At 40.1% G+C, this 21,511-nt stretch overlaps 1 protein-coding gene across 1 annotated transcript; it reads left to right on the top strand.

The window, feature by feature from the left end:
• Positions 1-2,282: 2,282 nt before the first annotated feature.
• Positions 2,283-13,512, top strand: LOC128746361 (zinc finger protein 235-like). Its single transcript, XM_053843415.1, has 2 exons — positions 2,283-2,648; positions 12,594-13,512. Exons 1-2 carry the CDS (start codon positions 2,305-2,307, stop codon positions 13,510-13,512), a joined length of 1,263 nt encoding a protein of 420 aa, XP_053699390.1. The 5' UTR covers positions 2,283-2,304.
• The last annotated feature ends 7,999 nt before the right edge of the window (positions 13,513-21,511 follow it).

Raw genomic sequence — 21,511 nt, 5'->3', positions numbered from 1 at the left:
AGTTATAGCAATAAAACATTACGATCTGTGTTGCCAATTTAATCATTTTTTTTACCTTGGGAACGTTTGAAAAAGTAACTGAACTGCCCTCGGAATCCATCGATCAAGTAAAAGCCCAATAAAATTACTGTTTAAGTTTTCTTATTATTGTCAATTGCAAGGAAAATTGTACCATCCAAAGTGCGATATCGCTCATAAAAGTGCTATTTTGCATTAAATCGTTTCGGTATCTTCGGCGCACTTTTCCGTTATCTTCCAAGCAATAAGTGCGCCGAACATACCGAAACGATTTAATGCAAAATAACACTTTTATGAGCGATATCGCACTTTGGATGGTAAAATTTTGCTTGCAATTGACAATAAATATCCCGCATTTTGCACCTTACTGGACACCGTAGTCTAAAAGTGAGACTGGCACAAAAAGTGCGACAATGAGAATGCTGTGAGTGAGAAAGAGGAAGAGTAACAACCGCAATGTTGCTGTTTTGTTTTGTCATATACGTTGGCATTAGAGAAAATAATCTGGATTAATCCAGGTACAGCTGCAAGAAAACCGTCTTCGCGACTCTCTCTCAGCTTACTATAGCGATATTATCAGTAGCAAATTTTTCATCACAGTTTTGAAGGTTGCACTTTATAACTGTGCAGTCCAATTGAGTGCGAAGAGCGCAATATATAATCTATTCTATAAGTGAATATTTAAGAGTAAACTGAATTCGAGTACAGACGGTAGATAAAGTACAAACGCGCAAAGAGCGTGGCTCCAAATGAGCAAAGTAAAAGAACTTGCGTTTCGTATAAGCAGGGAAGACTAAGTTTTGTAATCTACCTGAAATGTTAAAACTTAAACTATTGATTTACTAACAACATATGGACTAGTTACCCTCAATATATCATATAATGCTTTAAAAAAATTCAATTGGCTTGTTCAATTTGCAAAATATGCGTCGTAATTCGCGAAGTTCCATGGTACATACCCACGATTTACGCAACTTACTGCTGATTATAGGAAGATTGATTCAATTCTGTCTGGTTACCAAAACTGATTGAAAAAAATAAACAAAAAAAGTATTGCCGAACTGGTAATTTTTCTCTTTGCGCGTCTATAGAGCTTTCTGACAGCTCAGGTACCCACACTAGCGAACACGAAATACGAGTGTATCCAGCTTTTTACGAGCCATAATGGCGGACGTGTTCGAAATATTTGAACAGCATTTTTGACATTTCCCCAATACATCGCAAGTTTTCTTTCCGTACATTCCTTTAGTTTTACCGTGAACGCCCGGAAAGAAAACGTGCGATGTATTAGGGAAACGTCAAAAAAGCTGTTCAAATATTACGTACTCGTCGGCCATTATGGTTCGTAAAAAGCTGGATTTACATGTCGTTTGCCTCATGTTGGGGAACAGCTGATGCTGGAGGAAAAAATCGAAAATTAGCGATTAATAGTTGTGCTGCTTCGTTCGTCACACTGCACAGCACTTATTTTGGTCAAATTTGTCATCCTGTTTCAAATTCAAGCACATATTTTGAAAATTTGAAAGTATTTAAGCCAGCGGTAGACGAAATTCATTCTGTACCTTGGTGACAAAAGAATGCTTCTCTTTTGTTTACTGTTGTTGTTTGCCTCATTTGCAAGCACCAACACACACATAACTGGAATGCTCTATTCAGCTTTTTACGAGCCATAATGGCGGACGTGTTCGTAATATTTGAACAGCATTTTTGACATTTCCCCAATACATCGCACGTTTTCTTTCCGTACATTCCTTTAGTTTTACCGTGAACGCGCGGAAAGAAAACGTGCGATGTATTGGGGAAATGTCAAAAATGCTTTTCAAATATTACGAACACGTCCGCCATTATGGCTCGTAAAAAGCTGGATAGATTATCTGCCGTCTGTAAATTCCAGCGGGGTGGTGTGGTTGTTAAACCACATACATTGTACATGTCCCACTTTTTGGTTTTGGTACTTTTGGTTCTGATGCCTACTTAAAGATTTATTCATTTTAAGACTACTGAAATTAATTAGAAAGCAGTTAAACACAGCCTTTTAGCTTTAATTTAGGTATTTAATCATAAGGCTTTTCATATGGAAATTTTCCATTAGTTATGTGCGGGTTATTTTGAGAGTAAGTTGATAAAATTGTGTCAATTTAACCTGCTGATAAATATTTCTAGTTTGGCGTGTTATTTGCGGTGACCGGTCGGTATGACAGCACATTGTTTACTAAAGTTAAGCGATTCGAAAAGTTCCGAAGGTTGTTTCCATCGTAGCTTTTCTTCATCAATTTATTGATCAATATGAAAGAAAGTGAAACCGCGCAAAATTCGAATATACTGCATTTTGATATAGTGATGAATGCTGAAACGGAAGAACTCGACCCATCAGTCAAGCTGGAAGAGTGTACTGGAACAAAAGTGCAGGAGGTTAACATCACCGAGGATACTCTAGTGGATACAGAGGATAAATGGATGGTCACTACTTACGACCTCCGGTGCTCCGATGAAACATCGATCTCGGTAGAGGCCGTCAGTGTTGTGAAACAAGAACCTGCGATAGAGATTGCTGATGGAAGTGATAATACAGAAAACTTGGCATCGGTGCCTGCAGCAGCTAACGGAGAAACTGCAATTGCTAATTCAAGGTAAGTTTTCACTTTTACTTTATTCGAAGCAGTGGAATAGAGAATTCAATTTCATGAATTTATGAAATTTCCAAATTCAAGACACGAACGAACGTACAAACGAAATGCTGTAAAATATTTATGGTCGTCTTTTCTAATATAGACATTCACGAGAATAAAATCTCGTCAGAATTGTAAAGAGCAGATTTACTCTTCTTACTTCTTAGCGACACCGACAACCATAAATTATTGGTTTCGCCGTAAACAAAGTCAAATAGCAGAGAAGGGAAACAATGTTGAGGAAACTCCGAAGCTGGCGGCTGCAGTTTATCCCCGTTCCGAGGTGTCGTCATTGACATGTGTCGAGATGTTATTCTCAAAATGGTAAAGAAAATACAGCTGAAATGTAGAAAACAGGCCACATAATTCAAACTGCCCTCAACGTTGGCTTTTTCCGAGAGAAAACGGTGCCCTAGCGGGTTCATACGTGTTACTCGGACAAATCACTTACTAGTTGCTAACAAGTGATCACATTTCCTGCCCAAAATCTTTCAGTTTTTTCTTCTTCTGTTGCAGTGATGCAAAGAGTTCAGTACGGAACCACGCGCGCTGTAACAAGCAGTTGGAGAAGCCGGTTTGCACTGTCTGTGGCAAAACATGGATGACAAAAAGTAAACTCGCGGTCCATATGAGAGTACATACCGGAGAACGACCATACAAATGTGACAAATGCAGTAAAACATTCACGAGAGCAGAGGCTCGAAATGCTCATTTGTTGGCGGCTCACAGTGGCGAGAAAAGTTTTAAATGTAAAATTTGTGACAAAAGTTTTTCCTATAAAGCAACTTTGAAAACTCATCAAACAATACACGGTCTGGAACGTCGGCATGAGTGCCCACATTGTGGGAGAGGATTTGTTTACCGTAGCGCGCTGGAAACTCACATGTCCTGCCACGCCGAAGAGCGACTGTTCACATGTGAAGTTTGCGGTTCATCATTCAAGTCGGCTCGATACCTGTTTGATCACAAGAAAAGGCATGGCGCGGAACGTCCGCACAAGTGCCCGATTTGCGACAAAGCATTTATAACGCGCTCTGACCTGAAAAGCCACATGTTCAGTCACACCAAAGAAGAACCGTTCAAATGTGACATTTGCGGTTCATCATTCAGGACAGCATTCCATCTAAAGGAGCACAAAACGTCCCATATGCGCCTGGAGGCGTATTACAAGTGCGACATATGCGATGGACAGTACAGCAGCAAAAGAGGCCTTCTAGCCCACAAAAAGTTACACACGAACGAGCGCCGGTTTACTTGTAGCTGCAGCAAGAGCTTTCCTTCCTATGAAAACCTAGAGAAGCACCGGTTGAGCAAGTGCAAAGATCGACCATTCAAGTGTACGGTGTGCGCGGAAACTTTTCTCTCCGAGCAAACACTTCGGATGCACGTTTCGCGACATAACAACGGGTTGAAACAATGCGAGATTTGTTTCAAATGGAGGGTTAATCTGTACAAGCACATGCGCGCACACAAAAGCGGTGAATAAAATTCGATTTGGTTCTTTGCTAAATAAATTGTATACAAACTACCAGCCTTATAATTGTGCATGCTTGTCCGACTCCGAAGCATGTAGTTCTGTTTGGTAGAAAGTATTGGCGGAACCAGCGCTTCCAGGTTTAAGCCGATTGAAGCATTCAGTAATGTAGCAAAGAACAAAGCAGGGCATGCTGCTATTGACATCCAAACATAATTATCGCCATGGTGCCCCAATCAGTACCATTTCCATGTTAAGCATACATCACATATCAAGGAACATCTGTTTTGTTCGAGGAAAACTTTGGACGTGTTATCACTAAAAAGTAAGGATGTTAGTGAATAAAATAGTGTTGAACACATATTGCAGAAAAAACCCATTCTGGTATACATCAGTCGGATTTTTTTCCAGAGAAAATTTTATTTAAACATTGAAAATCTGCCCTACCCTGGTGCTGTTGCTCTTTCCGCAAGGTGTCTGCTCATGTGCTAAACGAGGCTTCTATTTTGAACGAACCACTGCTCGCACTTGTACGTCCACCCACAGATCTCGCGCCGAAACGGTCGCTCGTCACTGTGAACGCCGCTCGTATGCCTTTCCAGTGCTGCCCGACGGAGGAAACCTTTTTCGCAAAGTAGGCACTTGTGCGACGGTTCCACAGAAGTGTGGATTTTCCTGTGCACTCTTAGATTACTCGGAGTTTTGAATACCGAACCGCAGATGTCGCACTCAAACAGCAGCAAATCGCTGTGATGGTGCATGTGATTTTCAAGCCCACTTTTCAGTACGAAACCTTTCGCGCAAATTCGGCACTGGTGTGGAAGATCCACAACGGATTTGTGAGTACCTACTTCCGTGAAGGTGCAGGGCACGAACTGTCTTGTGTGATGAATAGCTGATGTCACATTTAAGCGGTCGCTGGGTGCTGTGACTCACGAGTAAACAGTGCAATAGAAAACTTTTCCCACAAGTTGGGCATTTATGCAAACTATCTTTGCCGTGTGAAACGATACAGTGGCTTTTTAATTGGTCTGTTCGAGTAAAATATTTGTCACATTTTTCACACTTGAAATTTTGTTCGCTTCTACGATGATGCGTCATATGACAATTGAGTGCGTCACTGTTGATGAAAGCTTTGCTACATACAACGCAGGTGAATGATGGTTCCTCGGTGTGGACTTTCCTATGTTTCGTTAGATACTTTGCGGAGCAGTTTCCCTTGCCACAGATATCGCAAATATGCTTTTGCCGATGCTTCGAAAAATTCGATTCCAAAAGAGCAGTATCGCTAGAACAGAAGAGAACCGATGGGCTAAGTTGGTGAGTTCAAAATAGTTGCAATGCCAATTTATCTTGGATTAGAATCGACATTTTCATCATCACACAGAGGAGTAACTAGGGCAAAAAGCTGGCCAAAATAAGAAAAACATTTTTTTCGGTCTTCTAATATAATATATATATTTTTGTATGCTTAAATAGATGCTGCACAAAGTACTCTTAGTCAAAACACATGGAAACATACCTGTAAGTTTTGGCAGGTGTACAAACATTGACAATATTTGAAACATTTTTTTGAAAAATCATCAAGCATCAGGAAACGGATTCCATCAGAAGTAAACAAAAAGATTAACAAAGGATATTTATCAAAACATAGGTTCATCATAAGTAACTCTAACTGGTTTGTAGGAAGAAAATTTAAAATTTTGAAAATATGACTTGTTTTAAATAGTTTTGTCAAACAACTATTTTTTTGCAATTTTGTGCTTGTTCAACGGTAAAAAAGTTATCTAATCTTGCAGAATCTGGTCATACATTCTATGAAGGAATGAATCTTTGTGGTATTCTGAACAAATCGGTACCTAAAGCTCATCCGGAAACGTCCGGACTGGCATTTGCGACCCTTTTGAAAATTGTATGTTTCACATTGTTTTGAAGGAAATATCGACCATTCGCATCTAGTCGCGTACTATCTTCTGTGCAAGATAATTCACCTTCAATACAATGGGCACACTAGCAATACTACATGTCTAGGGATTATGAGATCTGTTCTCCAAATATGTCACTATTTGAATCTACATTTCCATTCAACAAAATTCGCTGACAAAAATAGTAGGAAAAATGTTAGTCGGGTGACGGTAAAGTATGTAATAGTATGTGTGGCGCGATTGTTAATTGATAAATTGCATAACAGAAGTTATATATCACAGAGAAGACATCTGAGTTGATTTAGTGTCGAAGAATCAGTCTACTGCAGTATCAACAATTTGGTATTAACCAATGTCTTTTTTTTATATGAATCAGAGACAAACAAGATACTCATTGATTTACTCATGCATTTGTAGGTTTTGGAGAAGGCTAAATAGTGAATAGTGAATAGAAGAAAAGCATAATTTGCACTATTAAGTGAATTGAAATGACTTGTAATGGCACCAGTTTGTTACAAAATTAACTATTTTTACGTTTCATTTCATATTCGAGCGAAATATTACTTAATACGTAAGAAAATAATTTTGGCCAGCTTTTTGGCCTAGTTACTCCTCTGTGCATCAGCCAGTGGTTCTTGTTTCACCGCCAGTACTGTGACCGTCCAGTGAGGCGGTCGTTATACTTGCCCTTCCGAGGTCGCAATCATTTTTGTTTTAGTGATTCACCTCTGACACCGTGAGTAGAGGAGTCGATTATCATAAATAACTAGAAACAGATTCCTTCGTTTTGTGGCACACTTCCCTAACACAGACATCAAATTGGACTAGGTTTAATCGCATTCGTAAGAAATCTGTTGGCACGAGGGAGCTTTGTCACTCTTTCTGGCGTGCTTCCCAAGCAAGGACATCGAAATGGTCTAGGTTTAATCGCGGCGTTAAGAAATCTTGTCGAAATGAGGAAACTTTGTCACTTGTTTTGGCTTACTTCCCAAGCACAGATATCAAATTGGTATAGGTTTAATCATCGTAAAGAATCTTCCAACCAATCACGAAGCGAGAATTCTGGTAAAACAGGTTCATTATTTTTAATTTTTCGATAGTTCAACATCAAAAATCCTTACTTTTCTTCATTTGGGCCAATTAGAAGATTTTCCAATCGATTGGTATAAGAATATTGAAAATCGTTCGGGAAACCACTAAGCTATTAGCGTTCAAAACCTGACCACTTTTCGAGAAAGATTTTTTGGAATTACCCCCTATACCAGCAACCGTCTTGAAAGACGTAGTCCTACGTCAAAAGCCGGATATGCTTTCCATGATAAGCGTGATAAGGTGATAACTAATCCATCAGGAGCTCAGAACAGTACCAAAACAAGTCATACATACTTAAAATATTCACCCTGCAACTGGGTAAATTGCACCTCTTGAACGGATTTAACTGGGAACTACACACTTAAACGAGTTTACCTGTCAATAGGTTGGATTTAGCTAAAACTTGATTAAAATAACTCAAAATGCCCCACACAAAATGTAGGGTAACCGACGTATTTTGGACCCCCTCAGCAGCTGTATATAATTTGGACACTTACAGCAAAATCAAATGCAAGTGTCCAAATTATGTACAGCTGCTGATGGGGTCCAAAATAGGTTGGTTACCCTACAAACCAAGGGTAAGTCGCTTAGAACATTCTATTCACCTTATTCTTGCCAATGTTGTCCATTGGCAAAATTGATTGCTAATGGAAATGATAATACTCTTCATTGACATTTATGATGGTTCTGAAAAGAACCATTTTGAAAGTTTAAAATTGACTGAAACGATTGGATTGGCTACTTTGTGCTCTAGAGAAAAAGCAGTGTTAGCATTACAAAAGCATTACATTACATAACATATTGCAGAACTTCGCATCGTGTAAATTATAAGCAATCTGGCACATGCTAAACCGTTATTTAGAGCAGCGTGGGGTCGAAATCAGACATCATGATAATGCTGATAATTTAAGTTTTCTGTTTGACACTGTGAATTAAAGTAATGTATGGTATAATCATAAATGACATTCTTTTTCTTACATCTGATTTCCAGTGGCAACATTATCGAGTTGATGTCACTTGTCTGAATATTTCAACTGGATTGTTTAAAGGGTTCAAGGGAAGAAATCACATTGTCTCTGGTTAAGATAGTGTTGAATTAACAATACAGAGTAACAATTATTAAAAAAATTGATTTGGCTAATCAGAAACTTACTAGCCGTTAAAATCAGGTACATGGTGTCATCTCCTTACCGGTTAGTAAGGAAAAGCTCCTGGCACTAATGTCGATATGGAAATAACTTCATTACTGTCCATCCATGTTTCGTTGAGCGCAAGGATATCTGCCTGTCTGAGAACCGCATCGGTTGAAATATCTGCTGAATGTGCGTGCGTTTAGACACTGTACATTCAGGCTCAGCAGTACAGCAAAATGGCTTACGTTAGATATAAATTCTAGAAGTTCAGTACCTAAAGTAACCAATTTGTGGTTTTCCAGGCGCCTAAGTTCCGTCCGTAATTCCTGGATTCTCGGTGATGCAGTTCCCTTGGCATGGTAAAACTTAAATATGCCTCTGTTATTCGTCAAGTACAATCCTTCAATCGATGTAACTGTTGATATTCCCACGTACACCAACTGCTGTTCCTGTCCCTTGCCATACTCGTACGCGATTTCAGAAAATGTGCCGCCTTGACTCTTGTGTACAGTAAGAGCATTCGCACCTACTAAAGGAAATTGTATACGTTTGCACTTAATGCTACTACTTAGCTTAATATTTGCAGATCGCTTTTCAACAGGTGTCCAATCGGGCTGAAGAACGTCATGCTTAGAGTACACAGCGGGCCTCGATTTGACCCGCAAGACCTTTCCAATGAAGTCGTTTTCAAATTTGAGCAATGATAATAAAGCACAGGTTGCGAGTATTTCACATATTAATATTTTGAACCTACATTATTTTTTAGGCAAGTTGAAAGCATGGAATGATATATCCATGAACAAGCCGAAAATAATTGATGACTGATCCCGTACCCTACATTTTTACATCTTTTCGGCTTCTATAGGACTCACCTGTTACGTTAGACGATACGCTGGGCTCTACGCAATACTTCAACGTTGGAGGGATCAGCTATTTCGTGCGATGCACCATCTAACGATGTATTGCCCACTTCAGAATACATTGAATCACTACGATTTCCTTTTCTTCTCAAATGGTAGAATTTACAGTGCTCTGCCACCGTCAACGCTGGTCTCTTGCTGGTCCAGTTAATAATGCCTGCTCACGGACTCGCTTGCGGTATTTATTTACGCATATATTTTGCTTGAAGCAATTGAGACATTGTAGAATCAGATGCACAAATAACCCTCACTTCTCACTTAAATTGATGGTATGTTATTAATAACAATTTCATACAGTAACTATGGCGACGATTCAACGAATACTGTAGGGAATTTGGAAAAATTGTTCAACTTTACGTGGAAATTCCAGGAGGTACATACAAAATACAATCTTCTAATAAAAACTATACAAAAGGCTGATATTTTGTGATTCGAATGGTATACAAACCATAAAAATATATTCAGAATTGGCTGAGCTTTAAGCGTTCAAAATCTATCACTTTGTCGTGTCGCGGTCATTTTTGTTTCTCCAACGTGCCACCCTATTAAAGTAAGACGCAGTCCTATACGTCAAAAACTACTCAGAATCTGAGTTTGTACACTTTAAGGGCATTTTGAGTAGTTTTATCCAAGTTTCAGCTCAATTTAACCTTAATATTTTTTGAAACGATGGTTCTACAATTGATAGAGGGACGGTAGGGGAAATTAATGAATAAATTTTCTGGCTAAGGAGGGGAAAGAGTGGAAAGGAAGGGGGGGGGTTAATAGGTAGCTACGCTTGACAAGTTGTGACTCCTACCTTTTGTCCAATGCTGGAAGGTGCATGGGTCGATCCAAGCTATAAACAAAGATTATAACCCGATTTGAACCCACAATACCCGCCAGGGCTATAATCAGAGATTAGAAGCGGATTTTAACCTACAATACCCGCCAAGGCTCTGATTATAGCTTGGTTCGACCCATGCACTTTCCAGCATTGAACAAAAGGTAAGAGTCACAACGACAACATGTTAAGTGTAGTTACCTATTACCCCCCCCCCCCTCTTCCTATCCACTCTTTCCCCTCCTTTCCCAAAAAAAATTTCATTACTTTCCCCTATCGTCCCTTCATCAATTGTAGAACCATCGTTACAAAAAATATTAATATTAATGCCTAACCGCCTTCAAGGTCAAAGACTAAAAGTACGAGTTTGGTCAATTTAACCTATTTATACGTGATTTCATTCAAGAGTGTACACTGCAATATATTTCGAAATCGCTTTACCCCTTAGAAAGGGCGGAAATGGCCATAAAAAATGGTCCTAAATTAAGCTCAAAATCTCTGTAAATCTCTTAGAAAGGCTGGAAATAGCTATAAAAATAAAAAAAAATTAAGCCGAGAATTTCTCTAAACCCCTTAGGCTGTGAACCATTTCGCGAAATTTTTAACTTTTTGGTTAAAATTTGACAGTACGAGGTTTTTCGAAAATAACCCTGCTCGGGGGCATGGCCCAAGCAACCAAAAGTTCGAATATTACTTGACACGTGAACTCGAAAGTTCATAATTCGCGTTGACGGCATTAAACGATCTCTTGCACACTCATAGAAATTCCCGTATGTACGTGTGGGTGAAAATCTGCCAAAATGTTTCGGTCTCTTGCGCTCTTCCAGAGATTTCTATTCCGCTTCACCCCTACAGTAAACTTTTGGAGGTGGCAGCAGCTTACGTTCGTCAACGCGAATTAGTTCAGATTCAGTTCCGTGGAACTTTCTTGCTGATTAGTAGTGTATATCAAGTATATGTGGAACTAAATGCTTTAGGAAGTGCTGTGAGTACTTCATAGATACTTCAAAGCTATTAGGATGCTACATGAAGTTCTGAAGGAACTTTAGTTGCTAACAAGTTCTGCGTGCTGCTTTTTTGTTTATATTTCTGGTGATGAAACCAGCAGAACCTAAAACTATTTGAGATTGATTATTTTTATTTCACTTGAATAAATTTAATCCTCGCCACAATGTAATAATAATGATCCTCGCACATTTCTAATTACAAATATAAATTAGAATGCAATGCTTTTCATTATTCTGTTGTGTTGTGTAGCATATGGTATCGGTATCTCACTACTATAGTTAATTGCCTGGTTCCAAACTTTATGTTCTATAATTAACTCGCGCTACATAAAGCTGCTGCAAGTTCTAAAACTAACTTTTACTTAAGAACAACTCATTGGCAAAATTCACATCGCTTTTATACGACAAAGGTGACGCAGTGGATCGGGATAGGTTTACAACGCGGAACACCCGGGTTCAAACCCAACAGCAGGCAAATGCAACGAATATAGAAGTCAGGTAGCAGTATAAAAATAGAACATAGAAGTGCTGCTAAATTTGTTTTTTCTTAGTTTTTGACAGTTTATTTCGAAGCTGCTTAGCGTTCTATGCAGCGAACCCAAGACAGCTTGAAAGTTCGGTTAATTACTTAAAAGTGACGCTGCTTAGCAAGTTATAGATTAATATACATAAAGCTGTTTAACCCTTGTTACCCACCATTATTCGAACTCTTGGTTACTTGGGGGTTAGTTTTAACCAAGTTCTGAGAGCCAATGAGATATGCACAGGTGAGAAAGAGAGCTTCGATATGTTTCACAGATTTTTCGTTGGATTTTTTTTACATTCGTGTGGATGCTTATCGCATAATAAATTTGTTCAAACAACCCGGGTTGAAATGAGATGAACTTTATCTATCAAATAAAATAAAAGAACATCAAAAATTCATCTGATTTTAACTCGGACAGAATAAATAATATTTTCATCCTCACCTTATATAAAAAAGTTCCAAAATTAACCTCAGAATCGCTCTAAACCGCTTAGAAAGTCCGGAAATGACCATAAAAAATATCCTAAATTAAGCTCAGAATCATTCTAAACATTCTAAGCACATTGTACCGCGGCACTCCAGATTTATCAAGCGGCACACCTCCGGTTCAATTTTACATATGAAATAGGAGCAGTGCCAGTTGTTAAAATCATCTCGCACGGTTGCCAGATCTATCAGATTATAACGAATTTAACAAATCTTGCATTCGGCACTTTCGGAACAGCATCGGCACAGTTCGGCTCGTTTCAAGTCGCCTAACATAAAAACGGCTGTGCCGAGTGTCCGACCCCTTGGGAAACTGCCATAAAAAATTATCCCAGATTGAAATCTGAATCGCTCTAAACCCCTTAGAAATCCGGAGATGACCATAAAAAAATGATCCCAAATTAAGTTGAGAATCGCTCTAAATCCCTTAGAAAGGGTGTTATTGGAACAAATCACTTCCTAGTTTCTAACAAGCAACCTCATTTCATGCTCAAAAACTTTCTTTTTTCTTTTATTGCAGTGATGTGAAGCGTTTCGGATGGAACCACGCTCACGGTGATCAAGATAAAAGCGTTACAACCCAAAACAAGCAATTGGAGAAGCCGGTTTGCACTATTTGTGGCAAAGCATGGATGACAAATAGTAGACTCGCGGTCCATATGAGAGTACATACCGGAGAACGACCGTACAAATGTAACAATTGCAGTAAAACCTTCAAGTCAGCGGAAACTCGAAATGCCCATTGGTTGGCGGTCCACAGTGGAGAGAAAAAATTTAAATGTGAAATTTGTGACAAAAGTTTTCCCTATAAAGCAACCTTGAAAATTCACCGAGCAGTACACGGTGTTGAATGTCGGCATGAGTGCTCACATTGTGGGAAAAAATTTGTATATCGTAGCGCGCTGGAAACTCACATGAAAAGACATGGCTTGGAACGTTCGCACAAGTGCCCGATTTGCGACAAAGCATTTCAACTGCGTTTTGAACTGAAAAGGCACATGTTCAGTCACATAAAAAAAGAACGGTTAAAATGTGACATTTGCGGTGCGTCATTCGGCACAGCATGTGCTCTAAAGGAGCACAAACTGTCCCATACGCGCCTGGAGGCGTTCTACAAGTGCGACATATGCGATGGACAGTACAGCAGCATAAGAGGCCTTCAAGCGCACAAAAAGTTACACACGAACGAGCGCCGGTTTTTTTGTAGCTGCGGCAAGAACTTTCCCTCCCGTGAAACCCTAGTGAAGCACCGGTTGAGCAAGTGCAAAGATCGACCATTCAAGTGCACGGTGTGCGCGGAAACTTTTCGCTCCGAGCAAACGCTTCGGCTGCACGCTTCACGGCATAACAACGGCTTGAAACAATGCGAGATTTGTTTCAAATGGAGGTTTAATCTAACCCTGCACAGGCGAACTCACAAAAAAGTGAGCAAAATTTGATTTGCTGTTTCTTTGTAAAAAGAAAAATAAATAGTATAGGAGCTACCAATCTTATAACCGCGGATGCTAGTTCGATGCGTGTGCTTCCGTTTTTCTTAGAAAATACGAGAACGGGCATTTTAACAAAAATAAAAATCAAACACACTTATTGTGCCGCCATTTGGCCAGTTGGTTGATTTTCCAATTATGATCCAACAAGCATTCAAGAAGTGGATAGCAATGCAAAGCAGGTTGCTGCTATAACATCCCTGGTCAGTTTCATTTTCAATTTCACCATATCTTTGTTCTGTAGCGTGTACGCATGCAAGTTATAGTTCCGCAATTATTGTTTGTTTTACCGTGTTAACTGTTTGTTTTAATTGCTATTGATAAACTTTATCGGAAATAGAAGTGATAATTTAGTTGGCAAGAAATAATTTCTGCAACTTGAACATTATCTGCCGTTGTTTTGGTCGATTATTTATCGCCGCGCTGCTATCTGTTGCTTCGTACCATTTCGATACAGTCAGTGATATTGCTTTGTGCTTTAGCAGGCTTACTACAATACACCGAGTGAGATTGCGTGCGCACTGGGCTGTCCTGATTTGCGGTGATTATAATCAACCGCGTATTGCTTGGGACTACAATGATGGCACGATTCGACCCACTAATACATCGCACCTCTCCGCTGCGAGTACGATTTTGGTCGACGGAATGGACTTTCTCAACCTCCAACAAGCTAATCTGGAGCGTAATCAGCTTGGTAGAGTACTCGATTTAGTTTTCCATTCTGCAGACCATGCTGTATCCGTTGACACGTGTGTTGCACCACTGCTTCCCGTTGACACTCATCATCGCCCGTTGTTGATTTCGTTGCCAGTTATTAATGGTTATCTCGAGAATTACTCGCCACCCGAAATTGAACACCGACAATTGAACTATCGCAAAATAGATTTTGACTTGCTCTCACAGTATTTACGGAACTTTGACTGGGAAGGTTTACTTGGTATGAAAGAGTTAGATTAAATGGCGAGTTTATTCTGTGGCACTATCAACCTGTGGCTCCGATCTAACTTACCATTTGTTAAACAACGTCACACACCGCCTTGGGGTACTAGTCGTTTACGTTCATTAAAACGAGCACGTAACGCTTATCTTCGTAAGCATCGATAACGTAGATCCGCAGAAACGAAACATGAATTCAAACGGACTAGTGACGAATATCGCCAGCTCAACGCTTCCTTATGTTCTGCGTGTACAAACTGACCTGCGAAGGAACCCAAAAGGTTTTTGGAGTTTTGACAACTCGAAACGCTCAAAAGTGCTTCTATTCCTGCTAATGTTTATCTTGACGGCTCCGAGGCGCGTTCCGTCATGGGCTCCTGTGAAATGTTCGCATCTTTCTTCTCCTCTGTGTTCGCCAATACATTCGCTACTGATGCTGAAGCTGAATCGGCTGCGGTAAACGTTCCAGAAGGACTAGTTGACCTCGACACCTTTGAAATAACCCCAATAATGTTCGTGGAAGCAGCACGCAAGTTGAAGCGATCCTTCTCCGCGGGGCCGATGGAATTCCTGCTGCCATTTTTTGCCGCTGCGCATCAGAATTATCTACGCCACTGTGTCGCATTTTCAACAAATCCTTTACGCAAGGCAAATTTCCTGGTATCTGGAAACAATCCTTCATGTTCCCAGTCCATAAAAGTGGTGATCGCCGAAATGTACGGAACTACAGAGGTATCACAAGCTTGTCTGCTGGCTCCAAGCTTTTCGAAATTATCGTAAGCAGCGAAATTCTCAATCGTACGAAGAACTGTATATCCTTCTACCAGCACGGGTTTATGCCTGGGCGATCGGTCTCAACTAACCTACTCGATTTTGCTTCCACGTGCATTGTGCTACTCGAGGAAAAAGCACAAGTGGACGCAGTATACACTGACCTGAAAGCTGCATTTGACCGTATTGACCACCGTATCCTTCTACGAAAACTTCAGCGACTGGGGGCCTCACAGCGGCTATTGTCGTGGATTAGTTCATATTTGAGCGACAGAGTCTTGCTAGTTAAACTAGAATCTGCCGTTTCGTGTGTGTTCACCAATAAATCTGGTGTCCCCCAAGGAAGCAACATGGGACCTTTGCTCTTCATTCTGTTTTTCAACGACGTGACTACACTGATTGAAGCCGGATGCGCACTTATTTACGCTGACGACCTTAAATTGTTTCTTCCCGTGCGTTCCATCGACGATTGTCTCCGGCTGCAAGAATTACTAGACGTCTTCGTGAACTGGTGCAAGTTGAACTACTTGATTGTAAGCACAGGAAAATGTGAGGTAATCACATTTCACCGCATCCAGAGCCCAATTATCTTCGACTATAACATAGACGGGAGTACTCTCAGGAGGGTGGATCGTGGATCACGTTAGCGACCTCGGCATCGTACTCGACTCCAAACTTACGTTTAACCTTCACTATTCTGCTATTATTTCGAAAGCATCTCGACAGCTTGGGTTTATTGCCAAAATTGGGAGAGATTTCAAGGATCCTCACTGCCTAAAATCGTTATACTGTGCGTTAGTCCGTCCTGTGCTTGAAAATGCAAGTATGATCTGGCAGCCCTATCAGCTCACCTGGATTTTAAGAATCGAGCGCATTCAAAGAAGATTCATCCGTATGGCCCTAAGGGATTTGCCTTGGAGAGATCCTGATAATCTTCCGCCGTATCAAGAACGATGTCGCCTGCTAGACTTAGACACTTTGGAACGGCGTCGCAAAGTTCAACAGGCAACGCTTGTGGCAAAAATACTTATCAATGACATTGATTCACCGACCTTACTGACTAAACTAAACTTTCGTGCATCGCAAAGACATTTACGCACCACGGCGCTATTGCATACCGAGTTTCGTCGAACCACGTTTGGGCACCATGAACCAATGGCTGCATGTATCCGGACATTCACGCAGGCTGAAGGACTGTTCGAGTTCGGTGAATCTACCGGAAAATGTGTGCAAAAATTGAAGAGAACTGACTGGATATAATATTAATTTGTTGACTTGTGCTCAAGGGGTCGGTCACTCGGCACAGCCGTTTTTATGTTAGACGACTTGAAACGAGCCGAACTGTGCCGATGCTGTACCGAAAGTGCCGAACTGCAAGATTTGATAAATTCGTTATAATCTGATAGATCTGGCAACCGTGCGAGATGATTTTGACAACTGGCAGTGCTCCCATTTCATATGTAAAATTGAACCGGAGGTGTGTAAAGCCCTATAATTGTTATTTTTATAAGGCTTTAGAGGTGTGCCGCTTGATATCTCTGCAGTGCCGCGGCACTATGTGCTGAGTGTCCGACCCCTTGCTTGTGCTATATGTTTCATTAAGACTTAGTCAGATGAATATAATTTATCTATACCTATAAAGAAGGATTTCTGTCTGTCTGTCCTGTGTTCCTTATAGAATCAAAAACTACTGAACCAATCGGCGTGAAAATTTGCATGTAGAGGTTTTTGGGGCCAGGAAAGGTTTTAGTGATGGTTAGAGACCCCTCCCCCCACTAAGAGGGGGGGCTCCCATACAAATGAAACACAAATTTCTGCATAACTCGAGAACTAATCAAGCAACTGGAACCAAATTTGGCATGTGAAGGTTTTCGAGGGCAAGAAAATTTTCTATGTTGAATTAGGACCCCTCCTCACTTTAAGAGGGGGGGCTCCTGTACAAATGAAATACCAATTTCCTCATAACTCGAGAACTAATCAAGCAAATGGAACCAAATTTGGCATGTGTGTGTTTTTGAAGACAAAATTTTTTTCTATGATGAATTGGGACCCCTCCCCACTTTAAGAGGGAGGGGGGGCTCCTATACAAACGAAATACAAATTTCCTTATAACTCGAGAGCTAATCCAGCAAATGGAACCAAATTTGGCATGTAGGTGTTTTTGGAGGCAAGAATGTTTTCTATGATGAATAAGAACCTCTCCCCACTTTAGGAGGGGGGGCTCCTATACAAATGAAATACAAATTTCCTCATAACTCGAGAACTAATCAAGCAAATAGAACCAAATTTGGCATGTGGGTGTTTTCGGTGACAAGAATTTATTCTATGGTAAATTGAGACCCCCTCTTTATAAGGGGAATTGTAACTCCTCTCCCCTTTAAGAGGGGGGGCTTCCATACAAATTTCCTCATAACTCGAGAACTAATCAAGCAAATGGAAACAACTTTGGCATGTGAAGGTTTTCGAGGACAAGAAAATTTTCTACGGTGAATTAGGACCCCTCCCCACTCTAAGAGGGGGGGCTCCTGTACAAATGAAATACAAATTTCCTCCTAACTCGAGAACTAATCAAGTAAATAGAACAACATTTGGCATGTGGGTGTTTTTTTTGGTGACAAGAATTTATTCTATGGTGAATTGAGACCCCTCCTCTCTTTATAAGAGGAATTATAACTCCTCTCCCCTTTAAGAGGGGGGACTTCCATACAAATTTCCTCATAACTCGAGAACTAATCAAGCAAATGCAACCAAATTTGGCATGTGAAGGTTTTCGAGAGCAAGAAAATTTTCTATGGTGAATTAGAACCCCTCCCCACTTTAAGAGGGAGGGCTCCTATACAAACGAAATACAAATTTCCTCATATCTCGAGAACTAATCAAGCAAATGGAACCAAATTTGACACGTGGGTGTTTTTGGAGACAAAATTTTTTCTATGATAAACTGGGACCCCTCCTCACTTTAGGAGGGGGGGCTCCTATACAAATGAAATACAAATTTCCTCATAACTCGAGAGCTAATCAAGCAAATGAAACCAAATTTGGCACGTGAAAGTTTTCGAGGGCAAGAATATTTTCTATGGTGAATTAGGACCCCTCCCAACTTTAAGAGGGGGGGCTCCTATACAAACGAAATACAAATTTCCTCATAACTCGAGAACTAATCAAGCAAATGGAACAAAATTTGGCACGTGGGTGTTTTTGGAGACAAATTTTTTTCTATGATGAATTGGGACCCCTACCCACTTTAGGAGGGGGGGCTCCTATACAAATGAAATTCAAATTTCCTCATAACTCGAGAACTAATCAAGCAAATAGAACCAAATTTGGCATGTGGAGGTTTCTGGAGGCAAAAATATTTTCTATGGTGAATTACGACCCCTTCCCCTTTTAAGAGGGGAGCTCCCATACAAATGAAATACAAATTTCCTTATAACTTGAGAACTAATCAAGCAAATGGAACCAAATTTGGCATGTGGGAGATTTTGGAGTCTTGAATTTATTTTACGATAGTTAGAGACCTCTCACCCCTGTGGTAGGGGGATATGGACTCTCATACAAATACAACAGAAATTTTTGCGAAACTCAAAAACTAATCAAACTCGAGAAATTCGAGACTCTTCCATAAAACATTAGTCAATACAAGACCACAAAAACTATCTATAGTAACACTAGATCATTCAGGACGAGACGGTCGCGAGTGTTGCCGGTGACACGCCGTCGGAAGCGCCGCCCACTGGGGAGCTTGCAAAACTCGAGATTGTGACAAAGATCATCCGAGATTCATGATTTATGTACAACACAGGTTAATTTGTGGCAATACGAAGTTTGTCGGGTCAGCTAGTCTATACCTATAAAGAAGGATTTCTGTCTGTCTGTCTGTCCGTATGTTCCTTATAGAATCGAAAACTACTGAACCAATCGGAATTAAAATATGCATGTAGAGGTTTTTAGGGGCCAGGAAAGGTTTTAGTGATGGTTAGAAACCCCTCCCCCCACTAAGAGGGGGGCTCCCATACAAATGAAACACAAATTTCTGCATAACTCGACAACTAATCAAGCAAATAGAACAAAATTTGGCATGTGGGTATTTTCGGTGACAAGAATTTATTCTATGGTAAATTGAGACCCCTCCCCTCTTTATAAGGGGAATTATAACTCCTCTCCTCTTTAAAAGGGGGGGCTTCCATACAAATTTCCTCATAACGCGAGAACTAATCAAGCAAATGGAACCAAATTTGTGGCATGTGAAGGTTTTCGAGGGCAAGAATATTTTCTATAGTAAATTAGGACCCCTCCCCACTTTAAGAGGGGGGCTCCTGTACCAAAGAAACACAATTTTCCTCATAACTCGAGAAGTAGTTAAGCAAATGGAACCAAATTTGGCATGTGGGTGTTTTTGGAGACAAAATTTTTTTCTATGATGAATTGGGACCCCTCCCCACTTCAGGAAGGGGGGCTACTATACAAATGAAATGCAAATTTCCTCATAACTCGAGAATTAATCAAGCAAATGGAACCAAATTTGACACGTGGGTGTTTTTGGAGACAAAATTTTTTTCTATGATGAATGGGGACCCCTACCCACTTTAGGAGGGGGGGCTCCTATACAAATGAAATTCAAATTTCCTCATAACTCGAGAACTAATCAAGGAAATAGAACCAAATTTGGCATGTGGAGGTTTTTGGAAGCAAAAATATTTTCTATGGTGAATTACGACCCCTTCCCCTTTTAAGAGGAGAGCTCCCATACAAATGAAATACAAATTTCCTTATAACTTGAGAACGAATCAAGCAAATGGAACCAAATTTGGCATGTGGGAGATTTTGGAGTCTTGAATTTATTTTACGATAGTTAGAGACCTCTCACCCCTGTGGTAGGGGGATATGGACTCTCATACAAATAAAATAGAAATTTTTGCGAAACTCAAAAACTAATCGAACTCGAGAAATTCGAGACTCTTTCATAAAACATTAGTCAATACAAGACCACAAAAACTATCTATAGTAACACTAGATCATTCAGGACGAGACGGTCGCGAGTGTTGCCGGTGACACGCCGTCGGAAGCGCCGCCCACTGGGGGGCTTGCAAAACTCGAGATTGTGACAAAGATCATCCGAGATTCATGATTTATGTACAACACAGGTTAATTTGTGGCAATACGAAGTTTGTCGGGTCAGCTAGTAAATAAATAAATATTAAATTTGTATCGCATATCACGGAACATTTCTGGCTTTAGTTTTCAAAAGGTAGCATAATCTGTGTAAAAGGTTGATTATGCGACCTTCTGAAAACTAAAGCCAGATTTGAAGTAAAACTGATGTAATATTAAGTAGTTTTAGCTAAATCCGACCTATTTACCGGTAGATTCATCTAAGAGTGCATGACCGAAACAAGCCATACACACTTAAAAAATTTACTCTGCAACTGCATAAATTATAATTCGACGACGGGTCGTCTGTGGTGTGTCGTCGTCATGTGTGTGTGACAGTCGAAAGCGTCGACTCGAAAGTAAAGGAAATCGCGTATATTTAATATAGGGCTTTTGCTACACACACATGCAAGACATCTGTTGGGCACACATTGCATATTTTCCTATTCGATGCAGCAAAAACGTGCTGGATAAAATTATCATTTTTTCTAAAATTATTCATCATTTTAAAGCAACTAATAGTCAAAATAACCGACAAATGTTCCCTGAAATATATGCTGACTGTTGGTAACTAGGGTTTCGGTGAATTCGCGTTAAATCGATGTCCCAAATATACTGATTTTTGAAGCAGAATACGGCATAGGCCAAGTTGAAAGTAACGGAATATAAAATTGGTTTTAGCATAATAAATTGCTTTCTTAGCCGAAAGCAACTACTGGCTATTGATATTTGTTTAGTTTTATCCCGCTAACATAAGTCATAGTTACATTTTTGATCATTGCTACCGCGTCTTAGCTTATTTGTTGAAAATAATTTTTTTGTTTAGTAAACAGATGTATCACCTTGCCATATGTATGAAGCAATTTGTAATTTCTGTTTTAAATAAAGAAAATAAATCATTTAAAAAATTTTGCTCTTCCCAGCCCGTGTGTTTTATATGGAGCTGTCACTTTTGCCTGCCCAACAGATCTCCAATACATATGTCGACTAACATTTGAAAGGGGCGGATAAGCCAACTGTCAAACAGAACGAGTGAGAGTTCATTTTCCTATACTGCTCCAGCAAAAACTAACTCTCACCCGTTCTGTTTGAC

The sequence above is a fragment of the Sabethes cyaneus genome, chromosome 1 (genome assembly GCF_943734655.1).
Source record: "Sabethes cyaneus chromosome 1, idSabCyanKW18_F2, whole genome shotgun sequence".
Lineage (NCBI taxonomy): Eukaryota > Metazoa > Arthropoda > Insecta > Diptera > Culicidae > Sabethes > Sabethes cyaneus.
This window is presented reverse-complemented; position numbering and strand designations above follow the sequence as displayed.

Coding starts and splice junctions, on each gene's coding strand:
- LOC128746361 (XM_053843415.1), top strand. CDS start 2,305: ATGAAAGAAAGTGAAACCGCGCAAAATTCGAATATACTGCATTTTGAT. Junction 2,649..12,593: donor ACTGCAATTGCTAATTCAAG/GTAAGTTTTCAC, acceptor CTTTTATTGCAG/TGATGTGAAGCGTTTCGGAT.